At 36.8% G+C, this 16,157-nt stretch overlaps 1 protein-coding gene across 5 annotated transcripts in view; it reads right to left on the reverse strand.

Annotated features, from left to right (window-relative positions):
* Positions 1-16,157, reverse strand: part of WWOX (WW domain containing oxidoreductase) — a 463,245-nt gene that overhangs the window by 322,964 nt on the left and 124,124 nt on the right. The window contains exon 9 of one of the 5 annotated variants that reach the window (XM_085071487.1): positions 5,060-5,324. The exons of the other annotated variants lie outside the window; for them this stretch is intronic. Coding sequence (XP_084927613.1) covers positions 5,259-5,324 — 66 coding nt within the window. The 3' untranslated portion in view covers positions 5,060-5,258. Of the gene's footprint in view, positions 1-5,059; positions 5,325-16,157 lie in introns of those variants that run through there. 5 annotated transcript variants of the gene reach the window in all.

A 16,157-nucleotide genomic window follows, 5' to 3' on the forward strand; every position in this document is an offset into this window, starting at 1 on the left:
AACATTGCAAATTATAAATCATTATGAGAAAGAAAAAATGCCAGGTTTGTATCTCTGAAAAAAAATTAGTAAACAACAGAAACTTATGGACAACATTTCTGCTCTTTCTGGCTTTTCTTCCACAAAATACTCAGTTTAATAAGCTGTTCTGTCACAGAGCACAAAGCTATATAATTTGATAGAGTTAATAGAACAGCTTCAAATACTATATTCCCTCAAGTTTTTGAGGGTTTCACTCATCCAATCTCTTGTACAATGTACTCACACGTGTTTTGTACATTTAGCAAAGACAAAAATGAATTTTGCATGCAAGGCTAGCATTTTCATTGTCATCAAGAAAAGTTAATTACTGAATAAATTGCAAATTCAGAAATATAATGCATTAGGACAGAACCTATCCTTTTTGCCTGAAGAACCTATTAAACTTCATCTCGTTAGCAGACTGAAAAATCTTAATTAGCATTTTGTTTTGGACAAATCCTTGCCAAGTCTCTACTGTCTGTTGCAAATATAAAAGGAGAGAGACTCAGCAGATGAGGGTTTACACAGCATCATTTTTGAGTATTTCATAAAATCTGACAATATAATCTCTAACTTAAGAAACCAGAAATTATGAGCAGTTTTTTTCTGCTTGTCTGTATTCCACTCAGCTCTGAATTCCTTTTCATTTGTCAGCCAATGAGCTGTTAAAAAGTTACATATATTTAAAATCTTATAACTATGTGGTTAACTGTGCAATATGAGCAAGGAAGGATGAGACTTTTTTTTTAATTCAAGGCACTATTTGAAAAGATCCAGATTTAAAAAAAAAAAAAGTTACATTCAAACCATTTTCTACTTCTTGATAAAAACAAGTCAAAAATCATTCTGTCCCATTGTTGGATCTTTTTGCGTCAGGTCCTCACTGAGAGAGCCTTCTTTTTTTTCTTTGCTTCTCTATTTTACATTTTTGAGTGTGTTTCAAGGCAGAACTAATAAAAATCACTGTGGGAGGGCAGCTGCTGTGTGCTCACTGCACAGATCACCATAACTTCTTTAACCTTAAATCATTTTGGAATCTAAGAGGAGTGCATAGAGGGACAGCAGCATGGAACAGGCTGCACAAATCATGGCAAAAGGGCTCAAGCAGACCAACAAAAAGGGCAAAGAATGAAAGCAAGCTATTGCAGATATTCCTAAAAACATTCTGAAGGTGTGATTGGCAGGTGTGAAGGTGTCATTGGCAGTTTTAAACATTTCTTAAGAAGTTTCTGACTTCTGATATGGTACAAGTTTGGTGAACTTAGGGTGTTCAGCAGCACAGTTAAGACTTTTAATCACCAAAAAAGGTTGGGGAGCAGTTGATTTTAATGCATTCTTGTCCCCAGGGTCCCTCTGGATGGGCAAGTGGAAGCTGTAACGACCCACTGCATAAATTAAACCTCTCCAAGACACAATACAAGACAAGACTGATGCATAAAGACTGGGCATAAAATAGCAGGATAGCTGCAAGGCCAAACCACATCTTGAGATGAGATTACAGACTTGGGGAGCTTAACATCTTGTTTTGAAGCTATTGCGCAAGGAAAGACTTTTAAACCTGTATATTAAAATTAATGAACTAAATAGGCCATGCATTAAAAAACTGAAATCTGGTGTCATTCTTGGAAGAGTGAAGACAAGTATCATCATTTTTTGCTCCCCTGAATGTTGAATTACAGTGATTAGATTCTTCTACAAGCTGCATTAATTTGTTATTTGCATGGAAACAGTGTAATAGGAAAACATTTTCCACATTAGTGCAACAGACAGCTTTTATACCCGAGCTCTATAAAGAATAAATTTGCAATTTTCCAGGAAGAAGTAAGGTAATGAATAACAGGAATTCCAGTGTGGGAATGCTACTCTGTATAGTAGCCATTTTAATTAAATATACAAGAGTTGAGAGTACACCATTTTCATCGCTGTCTCCTCAGAGGCATTGGTTTGCTTCAGCCATGTGGTCAGGTATTTTCAAATAACGTAAGAAAAAGTTAAATTTTAATAATCTGTAAAGACAGCGAGGTCCCAAAAGAAGACTTAGTAAAAACAGGCTGACATACAGAAATATGTTAAAATAGGCATAAATGACTCATATTCCAAATTCAACATGTTCAGACACAAACTGTGGATATGTTTTCCTGTTTTAGCCCAACAGTCCTTGCCATTTTTATTTAGCAAGAGCACTAATGAAGACTTTTTTTTCCTGCTGCAAAAGTCTCACTGTATTTCATACAATTAAGGGAGGGATAGATGTAGCTAAGAGCCAATATTAAAGATAATGGCTTAAAGCTTAATATAGTATTTTATCAGCTTCAGCAAGGGATGAATTTCACATGCTTATTTCCTCACTTTGTCAGCAAATAAACAGAAAACTCCTGTTTCCTGTGACCAGGAAAGCTGCTCAAGTGTTCACACCAAGTTCTTTAGAGATACCTGCTGCTACAGCAGGTGATGAAATCCAGAATTTAAAATCTTTTTTTTTCCTTCAGATTTTCTCAGAATACAGACACCACGTGTTTACTCCAATTTGCTTTATAGGAACTGATATTTTCAACCAATTTTAATAACTTCAACATAAAACAGTGCTTTAAAAAGATAATGGCTCAATACTGAGATCCAAAGAGCTCTCCACAAACACAGATCTCCTGCATCTTTAACCTACTGCCCATGAAGACAACCACACCACCCTGCTGCAGGACTTTCTCTCTTTTTCAATTAACATCAATGGGCTCTAGTTGGTATTTCTACTGATTTAGTTCAGTTATTACTCAATGTAGAATTGCATATTAATTGCAAATGGTGATAAAAAAGGAGAGGAAAAAAAAAACCTTGAAAAGGTTACTGAACATCAAGATAAAGCAAAAAAGAAATAGCTTCTAGAAAACTAATATTTGTATCCCTATAGTGTTAATTATGCCCTGGATTTTAAGGAGATTTTAAATTGCCTCTTTCAACAGATGCTCTCTTAGAAGAATGGCTTATTTGGGAAATGACAGGTCTTTGTCAAAGCTTACCCAGTGGAATACAAAAATTAGTAGCAACTAACTATAGCCCCAAGTATTACAAACTCTTTATTCTCAACAACAATACGACACCCCCGTTAGCAGTGAGCTTACTAATTATATATATGTAAGGTGACTGCAGCAGCTATAAAGGAACAGCCAGTTCGACCCCACTGGTGCAGCTGATGAGTTTCCCTCCTCAGAGGTGGCCCCACTGAAATCAGTCTGGTATCCAAAAAGTGACTTCATGGCAGGAAAACCCAAAAAATACCCCACTGAGACTTATTCCACCCTCAAGAGACACACAGAAATCTGCCCCCAATCTGCCTCTTCCCTTCCTTCACCTTCCAAACAATATAAATAAAAGTGATCAAATATCAGTGCACTTCTGATAGCTATGGATGTTTATTTCATAAAAATGAAACTATTAAAAAAGAACCAGCAAAAAAACAACCTCAGACTTCTCTTGATGCAATGCTATGTTTTAGATGTTTGAAGTAATAATAGAGAAAGTCCCATAAAGCAGATCTCAAACAAGCAGATGTGAATACTCACACTGAAATCCTGACTGCTAGACACTGGAATGAGAAATTTACTATTATGCCATAAATCAAATTTAATCAAAACAATCAAAGTAATGGGTATTAAATTTTACAATGCATTTGTCACATTGTTGGTTAAACCCAAAATTATTCCACCAGACAAATCTGAACATTCTTGACTATTTTCCACATGAAGTAACCCATCCAGAATCAACCCAAGTTGTTATTGCCATGGAATGCAACCCTTTGGGTATTTATTTGGTCACCAGTTCCCTATTAAATCAAGGCATCCTGTAGCAGGAAAACTGTAACATCACAGGACATAAAATACCTTCTCCATAAATAGCCCAAGAATTCTCTGTATCATAATCCAAAGTGTAACCAAATAGACCTTGTATTAAAATGCACACTCTTTGGCAAAATTATTTTGCTAATAACTGAGAGCTTAATTGAACTCCAGTTTCTAAAAGACACATCTGGTATCCTCCTGTGGCAGCAGCAGAACTCCCTTGCCCTAAAAAGAGCCAGGACTTTATCCCACATTTACCCTGTCTTGCTTCTGGGTTATTTGACTGAACTAAATCAGTGGGATTTAGTCACCAGTCATTTTCTACCTATTTGGCACTCATCTTTAGAATATAATAGGTTTGGTACTTCCTTTTTCATTTCCGAATTCATGGTTGCTTGGTGGTCTTAATTTTCTGAGAGTATTCAAAGATGACAGATTAATAGGTGGCTCTTTGCAACTATGTGGGCAGATCTTTAATGGAGCTCATTAGTTTATATTAGTGAGCAGCAGGCAGAGGTGTGGAAGCTGTTCCTGGAGGACACCACTTCCACTGGTACAATTTAAACAAAAATAAAATAAACAAAAATTTAAATCCTCAATTCTGTGATTAAATAAATACCAACAAGGTCAATTTATGTGAAGAAACAACAAAGAAATAATTATTCAGTGTAAACATTAAAGAAAATTCCTGAATGTATTGTGGTGATACAGTGAGGGTTTTCTTCCTATGAAATTCAGCTACCCTTAGTACCAGGAAAAGGGAATCTCTGAGATTTCCCAAGCATACCTTGTACATCTGTTTATCATCTAGGACACCCAGCAGTACAACAGACTGCTGCTCAACCCAGCAGAGAATTCTGTGGTCTTTTCTATCATAATAAGCCTTGAGCTAGGACTGGATTATGAAAAAAAAAAATAATAATCACAACATTAAATGCAAGTCAACCTTGGCACTCAACCAAAAAACTAGGGACATTTATATGAACACGGCACACATAAAAGGATTTCATTTTACACAAAACATTTTTTATTTAACTTTATTGGACTTTTTTCCCAGCACCTGCTTAGGTTTCCAGGTAACCATGAAGTTTAATAAACCTGTACAACGATAATTAAACACTGTAAATAATTTATCTGCTTAATCTTCCTAACCAGCCCTTTATTCCTTTGTAGAAAAGTGATCCTTGCTGGCATTCTGAATAAGGTCTGCAAAACAAGTGCAGCGAGGAGTGGTAGCATAAAGTGGATTTGCTCTCAATAATGTATGAAGCCACACGCTGGGTAGAGGAATCCTCACAAAAGTGGTACCACAGCAATCTGTTCCTTTCATCTGCAGCCAGCATTTAAAGTGAAGGTGCTGCTCCGAATCAAAAGCACAATCATTCATTTGTGAGCAGATGTCCTTCACACGGCAGGCAGCGCTTTTTCAAAACAGAGCTGAACAAATGCACTGCTGTGAGACAAGTTCCCCTACCCATTAAAGAAAGAACACAGTATATATTAATTTAGCAGGTTGTTGAATGTTTTAAAGTAGGATTTATGAAGCGGAAAAAGCATGTGGTGAAACAAAATGGCTTTCAAACTAAAATATGAAAAGCCTCCTCTAGTTATTCACTTGCAAAAATGCAAGAGTCCGAGGCTCATGACAATAGTTTATGCAGGAAATAAACTGAAATATGAGCTGGGCGATTTTCCACACTACACTCAGATTATTAACTAAAAGAGGCCATTAATTTGATAATATGTGCATGATGGCATGATTGCAAGTGTATGTTTTCTGTGTACACATTTGTTGATAGAATTTAGGAGTAAACCAGAGTGAACATTGTTTAAAGCTGTTGGGACTCTGCGCCACTCAGCAGAGTAAACCAGAGAGCTGCTAAGAAAGTGAGTTCTGACACTTTTGATTAAATAGATTTTCCTAGTTCTCTCTGCACATACAAGCCTTCTTTGGATGATATTTCTGTTTCTAAAAAACACAAAGTTCTGGATGTGGCCAAAGGTTCACACTGACCCCTGTGTGAGCCAAGCTGCAATCTTTGCTATGAGAGTTACAGTGGTTGTGCTTACCCTTTTTGGAGCATGTTCCTATCATAAACATTAAAATATCTATTATAAAATAACGTGCAAACCCTTTAATTCTTGCTCATAATCATTTGAGGCTCCAAAGTTAACTACTACAACTCCCCCCCACCCAGTTACAGCAATTGCATGTGCTGATGTATTTTGGCGGCAACACAGACCTTCCAAAAACAAGGTGTTATCAAATGAAGGCACACACATCAATCACTTCTGCAATCACTAAAATGCTGCTGCAACCCTTTAAGTGCATTTTTAAATTAATATCTATAGGCTAGGTAGTTCCTGTCTCTTCTGAGTTCTCTTCTAAAAGGGTGATGCAAGCCATGAGACAAATCTCGTGATTTTAGCCACAGCTCCCGCAGCCTGTCCAGCCCCCCAGTCCATGCAATGCCCTCCCAACCCTACAAAAACCCTTCCTGCACCCTAAACTCTTCCTGCAGCCTTGGCTCAGCTCCATAAACCTGATCACACCCAAACACACATCAAACCTCAGCAACCACCTGCCTCTGCCAACAAAAGCTGCTTCGTCTCCTCCTTCTTTCCTCTCATTTCCCATAACATGGCTTATAAACACATCAATATTTACAATTACTTTATCCACATTAAATAAACACACAGAGTTTTGCTGCTCACACAGAAAAAGGTTGATTCCTTCTTGCAGAAACATACTATTACTGGCAATATAATTATTATAAGGAGTACTGCAATTTAAGCCTGAATCTCTGTTTATATATGCATGATTATTATACTAGGAGTCATTTGTGGAGAGCTCACATATAAAAATGCAGCTAATAACTCTTACTGTAATGATTAATCAATTTATGAATATATTATTTAAACTAATAGTTCAGGTAGGGTATCTTAAACAAGTTACAGAGTACATCGACCAATTCAAATACCAGCTACTAGATCAATAAGAAACTCTAAGTAACTCTAGGGAATAGGTACACTTGCATAAGAAACTGTGAATTTTTAAAATCCTTCTATTGGGAGAACAGCCTCATCAAAAATAATTGCTTTAGGCCATTATCTTTGGATTTTGGCAAACTGTATGGTAAACTAGAAATTCAAGTAAGAATCTGACACCGTATAACAAGTTTTATGCTATTACAATATGAATTAATCTTCTTCCTTTAAACTAGTCAAGGGGAAAGCAATACCTGATACATCTTTTCAACTCATTAGTACTTAAAATGCAACATGGTTTATGTAACCTGTGAACACACTGTCAAGACCATGCCCTAGGTTCAACATCAATTAAATGTTTATTTATAAACAAAATATTTTTCTCCTCAAATTTTCAAGGGAAACAAAACAAACATTAAAAAATCCAAACTTTAAACCAAGTGGTTTTAAGGCAAAACTAAAAAAGAAAAAAAAAACCCAAAAAAACAGCAGCAAACCCCAGCAAAAAAATTAAACTAACAGGAACCTGGTCAAACCTGACAATTTAGCTAGTTGGCAACCACCACAAAAAGGTTTCCGTGCTCGATTTAGTACTTTTTAAAATCTGAATATATAACTTTAATCTTTCAAAGGAGGATTTTTAATTAAAGGCACCAAGTGCAAATTCAAAGAGCCACTGCCCTGCTCTCCCTCCGATGCTAAAGGTGTGCTTTATCTCCCTTTCAAGTGATGCTGCATTTTAAAAATTAATTAGTAGCTTGCAAGAACAGCCACACATTATTGAGTAAGTACCAGCATTTAAGTGAAACAGATGAAATATTGGTAAGCAATGCAGACCACAGTATAAGTATGTGAAGGAGGTCATAGGCTAATCCCTATTGATTTTCCAAGTATGCGTACAGCACCGCTGGGAAAGGCCAGTTCTGTTGGCAATCAGCTAGCACAAATACATTATAAATCTTACTGTCCACCTTCACTGATCACTGTCACTTACTTCCTCCACTAAAGACCATGAGGAAACTACAACAAATCCACTGACAAACAACCAGGAAAGAATTTTAAAACCATTCTCCTTTGGCATTATTTCAGAATGCTTGGGATGCACGTAACGTAAGGCAGAGATGAGTTTCAAGGAGAAATATGGGACATGTAAAAGCTGTTCAGAGGAATAACCCAGCAGAAAACTGCTGGACCACAGAAAGGAGGAACTCAAATAATGATGAAAAAGTCATTCACACTGATCTCACAAACTAATGTGAAATTTTGGAGCAAATGTGTTTGCCTGTTGATGGAGGGACCTGAAACACATGAATTTCCCAAAGCTGAAGATGGTATTGCCCTGGCAGAGAAGGAGCAGCAGACTGCTGTCTGGAGCTATGCCACATAACCACCCTTTGGTGCAAGATTCACAGGACTGCAGAAGAAATAAGTAGGGTCCAGAGTGACACCAGCAGCAGCAAAGAGCTCCAGTGGCCGTAAGATAATTCCTATATGGAGCCCAATAAAAGTTCAAGGCTTAACCAGTGGACTTCACAGGGGAAACAAGGACAATGTTCTCAAACAAACAAATGAGGTACTGAAAAGAATAAAACACAACTTATTTCATGTCATTGTTATAATTTTCAGGAATAATTTCTTCACAGAAAGGGCTGTTCAGCATTGGAAAAGGCTGCCCAGGAAGCAGTGGAGCCACCACCCCTGGAGGTGTCCAGGGAACACCTTGTGGCACTCAGTGGCACAATGAGAGGTTTGGTCACAGGTTGGACTCAATGACCTTGGAAATCTTTTCCAAGCTAAAAGAATCTGTGATTCTGTGATCCCTGCAGGTGCATGAAATGAGACTGAGAGGCTGACAGAAATAATTAGTGCTTACATAAAGCAATATGGAAGTTTTAAAGCAAATATTACACTGAAGAAGCTAACACAGATCAACACAACTTGGTTATGTTCACATCAGTGAGAACACTGGACTTAAACTGGCTCTGCGTCAACTAAACAAGGAGCAAAACTATTTGCACAAAGTTGCACTAATTACTCTGTAGATGGGACAAAGCTCTCACTGGGGAACGAGGCTGTGCTAGAATTGACAATTCCAACCTAGCTGCACATTCTGTGTCACAGAGAATACAACAAACCATCCACCACTGCCTTAGACAGAAGAGATTCAGCAGCTCTCTTTGCTGAAAGTGGAAAAACCCATCAGCCTCCCCCCCAAATGCAGACCACTCCTGAATATAACTCCTGTGGTATCAGCTCTGCTAACAAGCCAGTCTGCATTCAGAACTTTCAGTACAGCCTGTGTTTGTAGACAGCAGAATATGAAATGAGCTCAAAATTTCCATTTAAAATATCATGTAATGGAATTTTAAACTGTCTGAGAAGATGGATACACGGTGTTTGTTTTCTACATTAATGATCTATAAAAGAATGGAATGGACCATAAATACAGTAGTTTTTTGCAACACCCTTTACTAAAATGCTACTACTTGTGTTTATCATTTATATACTCATACACAACCTCAAAATTGATTACACTTTAAACCATACATAACCTGCTGTATTTTTTATTTTGAGTCATATTGCAAACATTTTTATAACTCGGTTAATATATTCCATACCTTGTATTCTCATTGATTATGAATATTTCTTTAGCAGATTTTATTGCTTTTCATATAAAAACTGTTAGGTATTTTTTAAAAAGTGAAAATAGTATTACAACTCATACTTTTCTTCATCATGATAATTTTAATATGAAAATTGTTCCCATGAATATTTGCAGACTGTCATTTTTCACATTTTAAACTCAAGAAATAAAATATAAACAGTAATGTAAGGTACTAGATAGGTGGTTTTTTTTTTTCTTTCCTCAAATATTTAAGCTGTTGGGCTGAATCCATAATCATTTTGAATACTTAAAAAAAATAACATACCAAAGTAATGTCCATATAAAACAGCATGGGTTTATATCAGGTATACATTATCTTTCCTAATTACTACTGCAGTTTGCAGACTGAAATACAATTTATATTTAGGGTATGATTTTGCTATTAATTATCAAATTGAAAAAATAAAATCTTGCATTATAAATTCTCTCTTGGAAATTAATGTTATTCTTTTTTTTCCATAATCCTATCACACAAGCAATAAGTGCATTGCAGCATGAACACTTTAATTTTTCCAGTTAGTTTTGAGCAAGCCCAGAGGTGAGGTTTAATAAGGATCAATGGCACTTTATCTGGGACAGGGCCACTTCACAGCATGCAAATTACACAGTAACACTTAAAAAAAGAAATAGATTTAATTAAAAAAAAAAAAAAAGTAGAACCACAGGCTCTGGAAATTCAATTAAAGGATTTATGCAAAGGTTTGCTAGGTTTTTATATGCAGTTACTGCTTATATAATGAGCTTTTCATATTAAAAATCAATAGGTAATCTAGAGTAGAAGATCATCCCCTTAAATACATTTTTGAAATCAATTTGAAAAATAGTCCATCAACTGCTGTGACTACTCTTGCTGCTTCGATTAGACTAAGAGCAATATTTAGATTGTAAGACGTGCTATGAAATACCTATGCTTGGATTTTGCTTTCAAGTGTTCTTATACTTTTAAGTGGCCAAACTAATCATACAGTAATACAAGCCTGGGTATAATTGATAAATAATTAATTTAATTACTAGCATAAGGGCATAAATGCCCTGAGATACATGAAAAAGCAGGCACATTATAGCACAATCTGACAATATTTTGAATATGTGCAAAAACCTAAATCTATGCATGTCTTTATTATCTTTCTATTTGCCACTTAGCACATGAGATAAATATTTGTGTTTATAACTTTAAGTCACCAGCTAAGGAAGCAATTAGCCTAACACTTGTCTGAAGTGCAACTTTCACACATCATGAATTTAAAGACGGATCAGGTCCTGTGTCCTTCAGGTTTAATCTAATTTGCTTAGATGCCGTGGTGATATAAGATCATTAGACTAAAGCCCAAATATCCTGGTTAATATTCAGCACTTATCACCAATTCACATCCCATGCAAGCAAGCACAGCTTCTGAGTGACTGGAGATGGACCCATTGCATCAGCACTGCATCTGCATTTGCCTCACCAACTGCACAGAGTTGGTAAATATTGTGAGCTGAACATTGTAAAGTAGTCACTCTGTGTCCTTTTTGTTCAAACAAACAGAACCAAAGCAGGGAGAGTTCTCAAATATAAAGAATCCCAGGGATTCACTGGCACCACAGGCTGCTGCTGGTTTTCCAGTGTAAGAGTTTCCACACATCACAGGGTAAACTGGACTCCTCTCAGCATAAGGAGAATTTTCAAATCTGTTTCCATCCATTCACCAGAGTTTCACACTTTAGCCACTGAGAAATTCTTGGACTAAAACATTCTCTTGTGATATGTTTGCACATAGTGCCAAGGCATAGTTTTAGATGCTCAGGAAACATAGACTCTAATTAATGGCTCTAAATCATGACATAAAAGAGGAAAAAAAAACCAGCACTGACTTATCTCATATATTCATATGATAGGGAGGAAGAAATACTTATTTCTTCTGTTGGTTATATATTCATATATATATATTCACATATATGTTTTATTCACATATGTTTTGTTATCTTAATTCAACACTTTAGAAGACACATAATTCCTTTATAAAAGGTTTGAGAAATGGTTGTGGCACACAGCTTCAATACATGAAACAAAGCAGAATGACAACCATGAGAGTCAGGGATTAGACAAAATTTCCTCTATCTGTAACATGCTCTGCCAAGCAAAGCATTTCAGCTATGAAATATCCTCAGAGGCAAATACATTATACAAAAGTTTCAGAGAGAGAAGAAAAATAAATAGAAGCTGAAAAGTAGCTAGCAGTTCTCAGTTCAAATGGTGACATTTAACAATGAAACTACACTGCTCAGGAAGTGAATTTACCCAAAGCTTCCCTGTTAGAAGTTTATATTGCTTGAACCTGCCTAAGCAGTTCCACCCAAAATTTCTGTTTCAGTACTTTACTACCATCCTGCACCCCTCACTGCAGAGCAGCACAGAGCTGAAGCACAGCCTGCAAGAACAAACACCCTTGCTGTCATCCCTCTATTAAGTCACTTAAACATCTTCATAGGCATGCTCTGAAGCACATTTCTTTATTGGATTTCAATTGTTTCTTAAAAGAAAGATCTCAAAGGACTCAAAGTGAAATGTTTGCTTACTCTCATTTCAAAAGAGATGTGGGTACAGCCTAATGCTATCTTTTCCAATAGGTTTGAAACAAAGACGTTAATGAACAGTAGCTTTATTTTAATCTTTCTCCCTCCTCCCTGAATTTCTCATGCACACCATATTTTTCTGCACTTTTGCATTTTAAACACAGTGTAAGTACATGAGGGGATCAAAGAGTTTCAGATGAATCTGAAGAGTTATACCAAGGGTAACGAGGGTCCTTAGTTTCTAATGACAGAAGCATATGCTCTCAACTTTCTAAACTGCATCCAACTGAGCCATTTATCAAGGCCTGAAACTTTTTCATTATTTAAAGCACTACGACAGCTTTCCACTTGATGCCTTGGAAGTACACAATAATAGAGACTCTATATAGTCATTAATTATAATATCAGCTGGTTGATGAAGTTACTGTACTTGCTGCTTGGTGATTTCATTTTTAATTGCAGCAGGTGGTGTGGAAATGAAGTGATGTACTGACACACACGGTCACCTCAGTAGTATTTTCTTTTTTATGTATGGATAAATGCAACTCGGTTTTTTGAAAATTCCTTCTGTTTTATATCCCACTGCATATAGTAGCTACAAGGAAAAATCAGCAAAGAACATGCTGAAAATTAGATGCTTAGAAATGAGCTAAAAGACATTGTTCCCATTTTTTTATTTCTAAATATTTAAGATACTAAATTTTTTCTCTCTGTAAAGGTCCCCAGCACCCAAACCAAAGCTCTCATAAATAACAGTCTCAGCTTTATGTAATGTACAAATTTTTTCTTCTAACTTTTCATCTTATTGAAGTATTTGGATAAGTAGCCACTTTTGAACTCTACAAATCTAAAAATAAAGATGCAGTTAAGCAGAATTAAACTTGAACTCTATTAAATTCTATGACCATTCTACAAATGAGTGTGTGATATTCTAAATGGTGTGTTCTACATTTTTCTTCTATTTTGGAATTAGTCCTATATGCTCCATTGCTCTAGTAATTTACTAACCCATATATCCACCAAGATTTTTGCAATTTAAAGATTAAGACAGCAATAGCATGAGCTGATTTATCCTTTTGTTGTCTTCAGACTGCTGTTGTATGTGCTTTCAAATAGCCTGCACTGTTCTTATGATTATGCCTGCTCTTAAAAGTGTATTTTCCCCTTCTGTAATGTTTTCATTTCATTAATCTCTAATTTAACAGATTAGATAACTATTACAGGAGATTATGCTGCTAAAGGTTTTCCATGAGATTGATAGGTAATAAAACCTGGTGTTTCCTAATGGCCACAGACATCAGTCTTCTACATAAATCAGCAAACTCCCTTAAGAATCCCTTACATCCAAGTCATAGATCAATGGTACTCAAGCCTCATTACAACACATGCTGCTCTCTGAAATAAGGCTGTGCTACCTTAGCTCAAAACTACATTAAATGTAATTAATACAACTGTGATGTAAATGGACACAGCATTAAAACATATGTCCCCAGGGAGGAGAGGCTGGGAAGGGAACTATGTGCACTGTCATGCATGGCACACATTGGAAAGATTTGAGCACATCTCCTTGCTTAGGATTTATAGTGGTTACTCCATAAAATTGTGAAGCTCCAGAGCCAGAAGCTCATTCCTACAGCTGAGCAGCAACTGGATACTGGCTCTTCTCTAGAGGAAGATGATGTTGTCTTGTAAACCCTCTCAACGTGATATTAACTTCTACATTCAAGAACACCCTACACAAGTATCATTAGAACTCCAAAACGTAATCAGAAAGGACATTTAGAGTCGATGTTGAGCACAGGGAAAAGCCTGAGGTGATGTGAACTGCTTGTCTGTACACTGGGTAGAAGGTAGGCAGCTGCTAACAATTAGTGCTTTATTTGCCTACAACAACTGTGTGATTTGGAAGGCAATGCTGGAGAAAGATGAAAACAGCCAAGCAAAAAGGGGAAGTGCTACAAGGTGTCCAAACCAGGCAAACAAAGCTGCTCTTCTACAGAGATGACCTTCAGTGTTCCCTTGCTGACAGCTCTGCTCATTTGAGGAAAGAGTTTGTCTAGAAGACCAACAGGCCAATACTGCCAGCTTTCAGAATATATTGTCTTGCTCCGACAGAAAGCAACTTCAGAGCATGAAGCTATATAGCCCAGCTATGAACAGGAATTTATTAGCCTATTCTGGGTACTTGGGGTCTTCAGAGCGAAAAGAGAGCAACACTGCCTGATGCTGACCCTTCTGCTGTCCCCTCAGGTCCCCTGTTGCTACACATAATAGGCAACAAGGAGTTAGATCTCATAACAAGAAGGCTCAAGTGATTTTGGAGAGATATTACTGCTTGTATTCCACTTTTTTTGATATAGTTCTCAGCCAAACACTGGATTTGTTAATATAGTGTTTTATACAGTGCATTGGTCTCCAGAATGGGCTTGTATGACTTCTGGAAAACAAATAATAGAATTGGAGATCATAATGAGAGGTACTATATCCACAAAGAAACCTGGGAATAATTGCTATGAGGTATTTATTATCTGATATATATAATCATTATATAATTATTCTTGCAATGGCCTTATTTTTCTCATCTCACCTTCTCAGGAAGATGTTTTGCACCCTCCTTTTAATTCACTTTGTACATTACCTCCGTAGTGGCCTTTCAGTACATTCAAGGCAGGAAACCAGGTCTGGGTTGGCTAATAAAGTAAGTGAAGCATGCAAATCTGCAAACAAACCCTGGAGCCAAACTCTGCTCTCATGCATGTCGAGATTCTCAGCACTGATGAGGGAACCAAGCTTGGCACCTTTTGCTCACAAGCAGAGCACAGAATTCCAAGGAATTAAGCTCTCTATGTCCTGTTGTTTCCTGATGCAAGAACAGTCAAATCTCCACAGTGCAGAGCAACCACATTTCTCACCCTGCAGGACTACCCCTTGTTATTTCCTAATGCGAAATAAAGGCAAAAATAACTGCAATTATAAGCTTGGAATTTGGCCGCATTCATTCTTTCATCATTTTGCCTCATTATTCCTTTCTTTCTCCTTTTGGTTTTGGCTTCTTCCTGGTTTTGGGGAATCTCAGCCCCTCAAATGGCCACAGTGCAAACATGCATTGCAACCCAAAGAGCATCTGCCCCATGTATCATAAATATGAACATTTCCATAGTCTTCCCATTAGCTACTCAATTTCATAGGTAGGATTAGACATGACACCAGTTTTACCAGCTGATTTCTTGCTTTCTTTGCCCTGACTTACTTTTCTGTCATCTCCTATCAAAGAGCTCAGATGTTTCTACAAGGGTATGAGCAGCAATACTGAGTTACATTTTCAAAGGCTGCTCCATGTGCTGCTGTGTGCTACACAGATGTAAGAATTATTAGCAATGAGCTGAGCCCCACAGCATCATATGCTCCACATGCAAACCCTCGAGGACATTTATTTCCTCCATTTCAGTGGGTAATTGAGCCTCTAAACCACCCACAAAGATCACACTTGTAAAAATACTTAACCATTTGTGCCATAAAAATAGTTATACTGCAAAAAACGTTTTGTATCTATGAATAGGAGAAGTAGTAAGATAGTCTACATTATCAAACTGTTGTATACTGAGTCACCAAATCCAAAATGTGATTGCCCACATTAAAATGAAGTATAAGAAATCTACAAGCCAATCAATAAATAACATTAGCAACAGTCTCAAAATTAACATAAAGTGTGGCTTTTAGATTCACACAGCATCATAACATCCCTTCCAGTGCCTCATGCCTCATTTTTGGACATAAGATTCCTAATAGGTGTATCATAGCTGAAAGTCAGTAAAAATAAATCTAGCCTAGAATAGTTTTGCTGCTCTGTCCCTAGCCATGAATGGAAGCAAAGGGAAATGTGTAGCATTGGTTTTTCTTTTGAAGACAATCTCCTTTAAAGCTGAAGTAAAGTTAGGCAGTTACAAAAATCATGCAACACATTTCTCATTTAAAAAAAAAAAAAAAAAAACCAAACTCTGGAAACTCAGCTATCACGTTGAAAGGAACTACTGAGTTTTTTAAGTACATAAAAAGGTCTTGCAAACAACTTCTGCAGACTAAGTCAGAATCTT

Source organism: Lichenostomus cassidix, chromosome 11 (assembly GCF_008360975.1).
Source record: "Lichenostomus cassidix isolate B80296 chromosome 11, HeHo_3.0, whole genome shotgun sequence".
NCBI classification, from domain to species: domain Eukaryota; kingdom Metazoa; phylum Chordata; class Aves; order Passeriformes; family Meliphagidae; genus Lichenostomus; species Lichenostomus cassidix.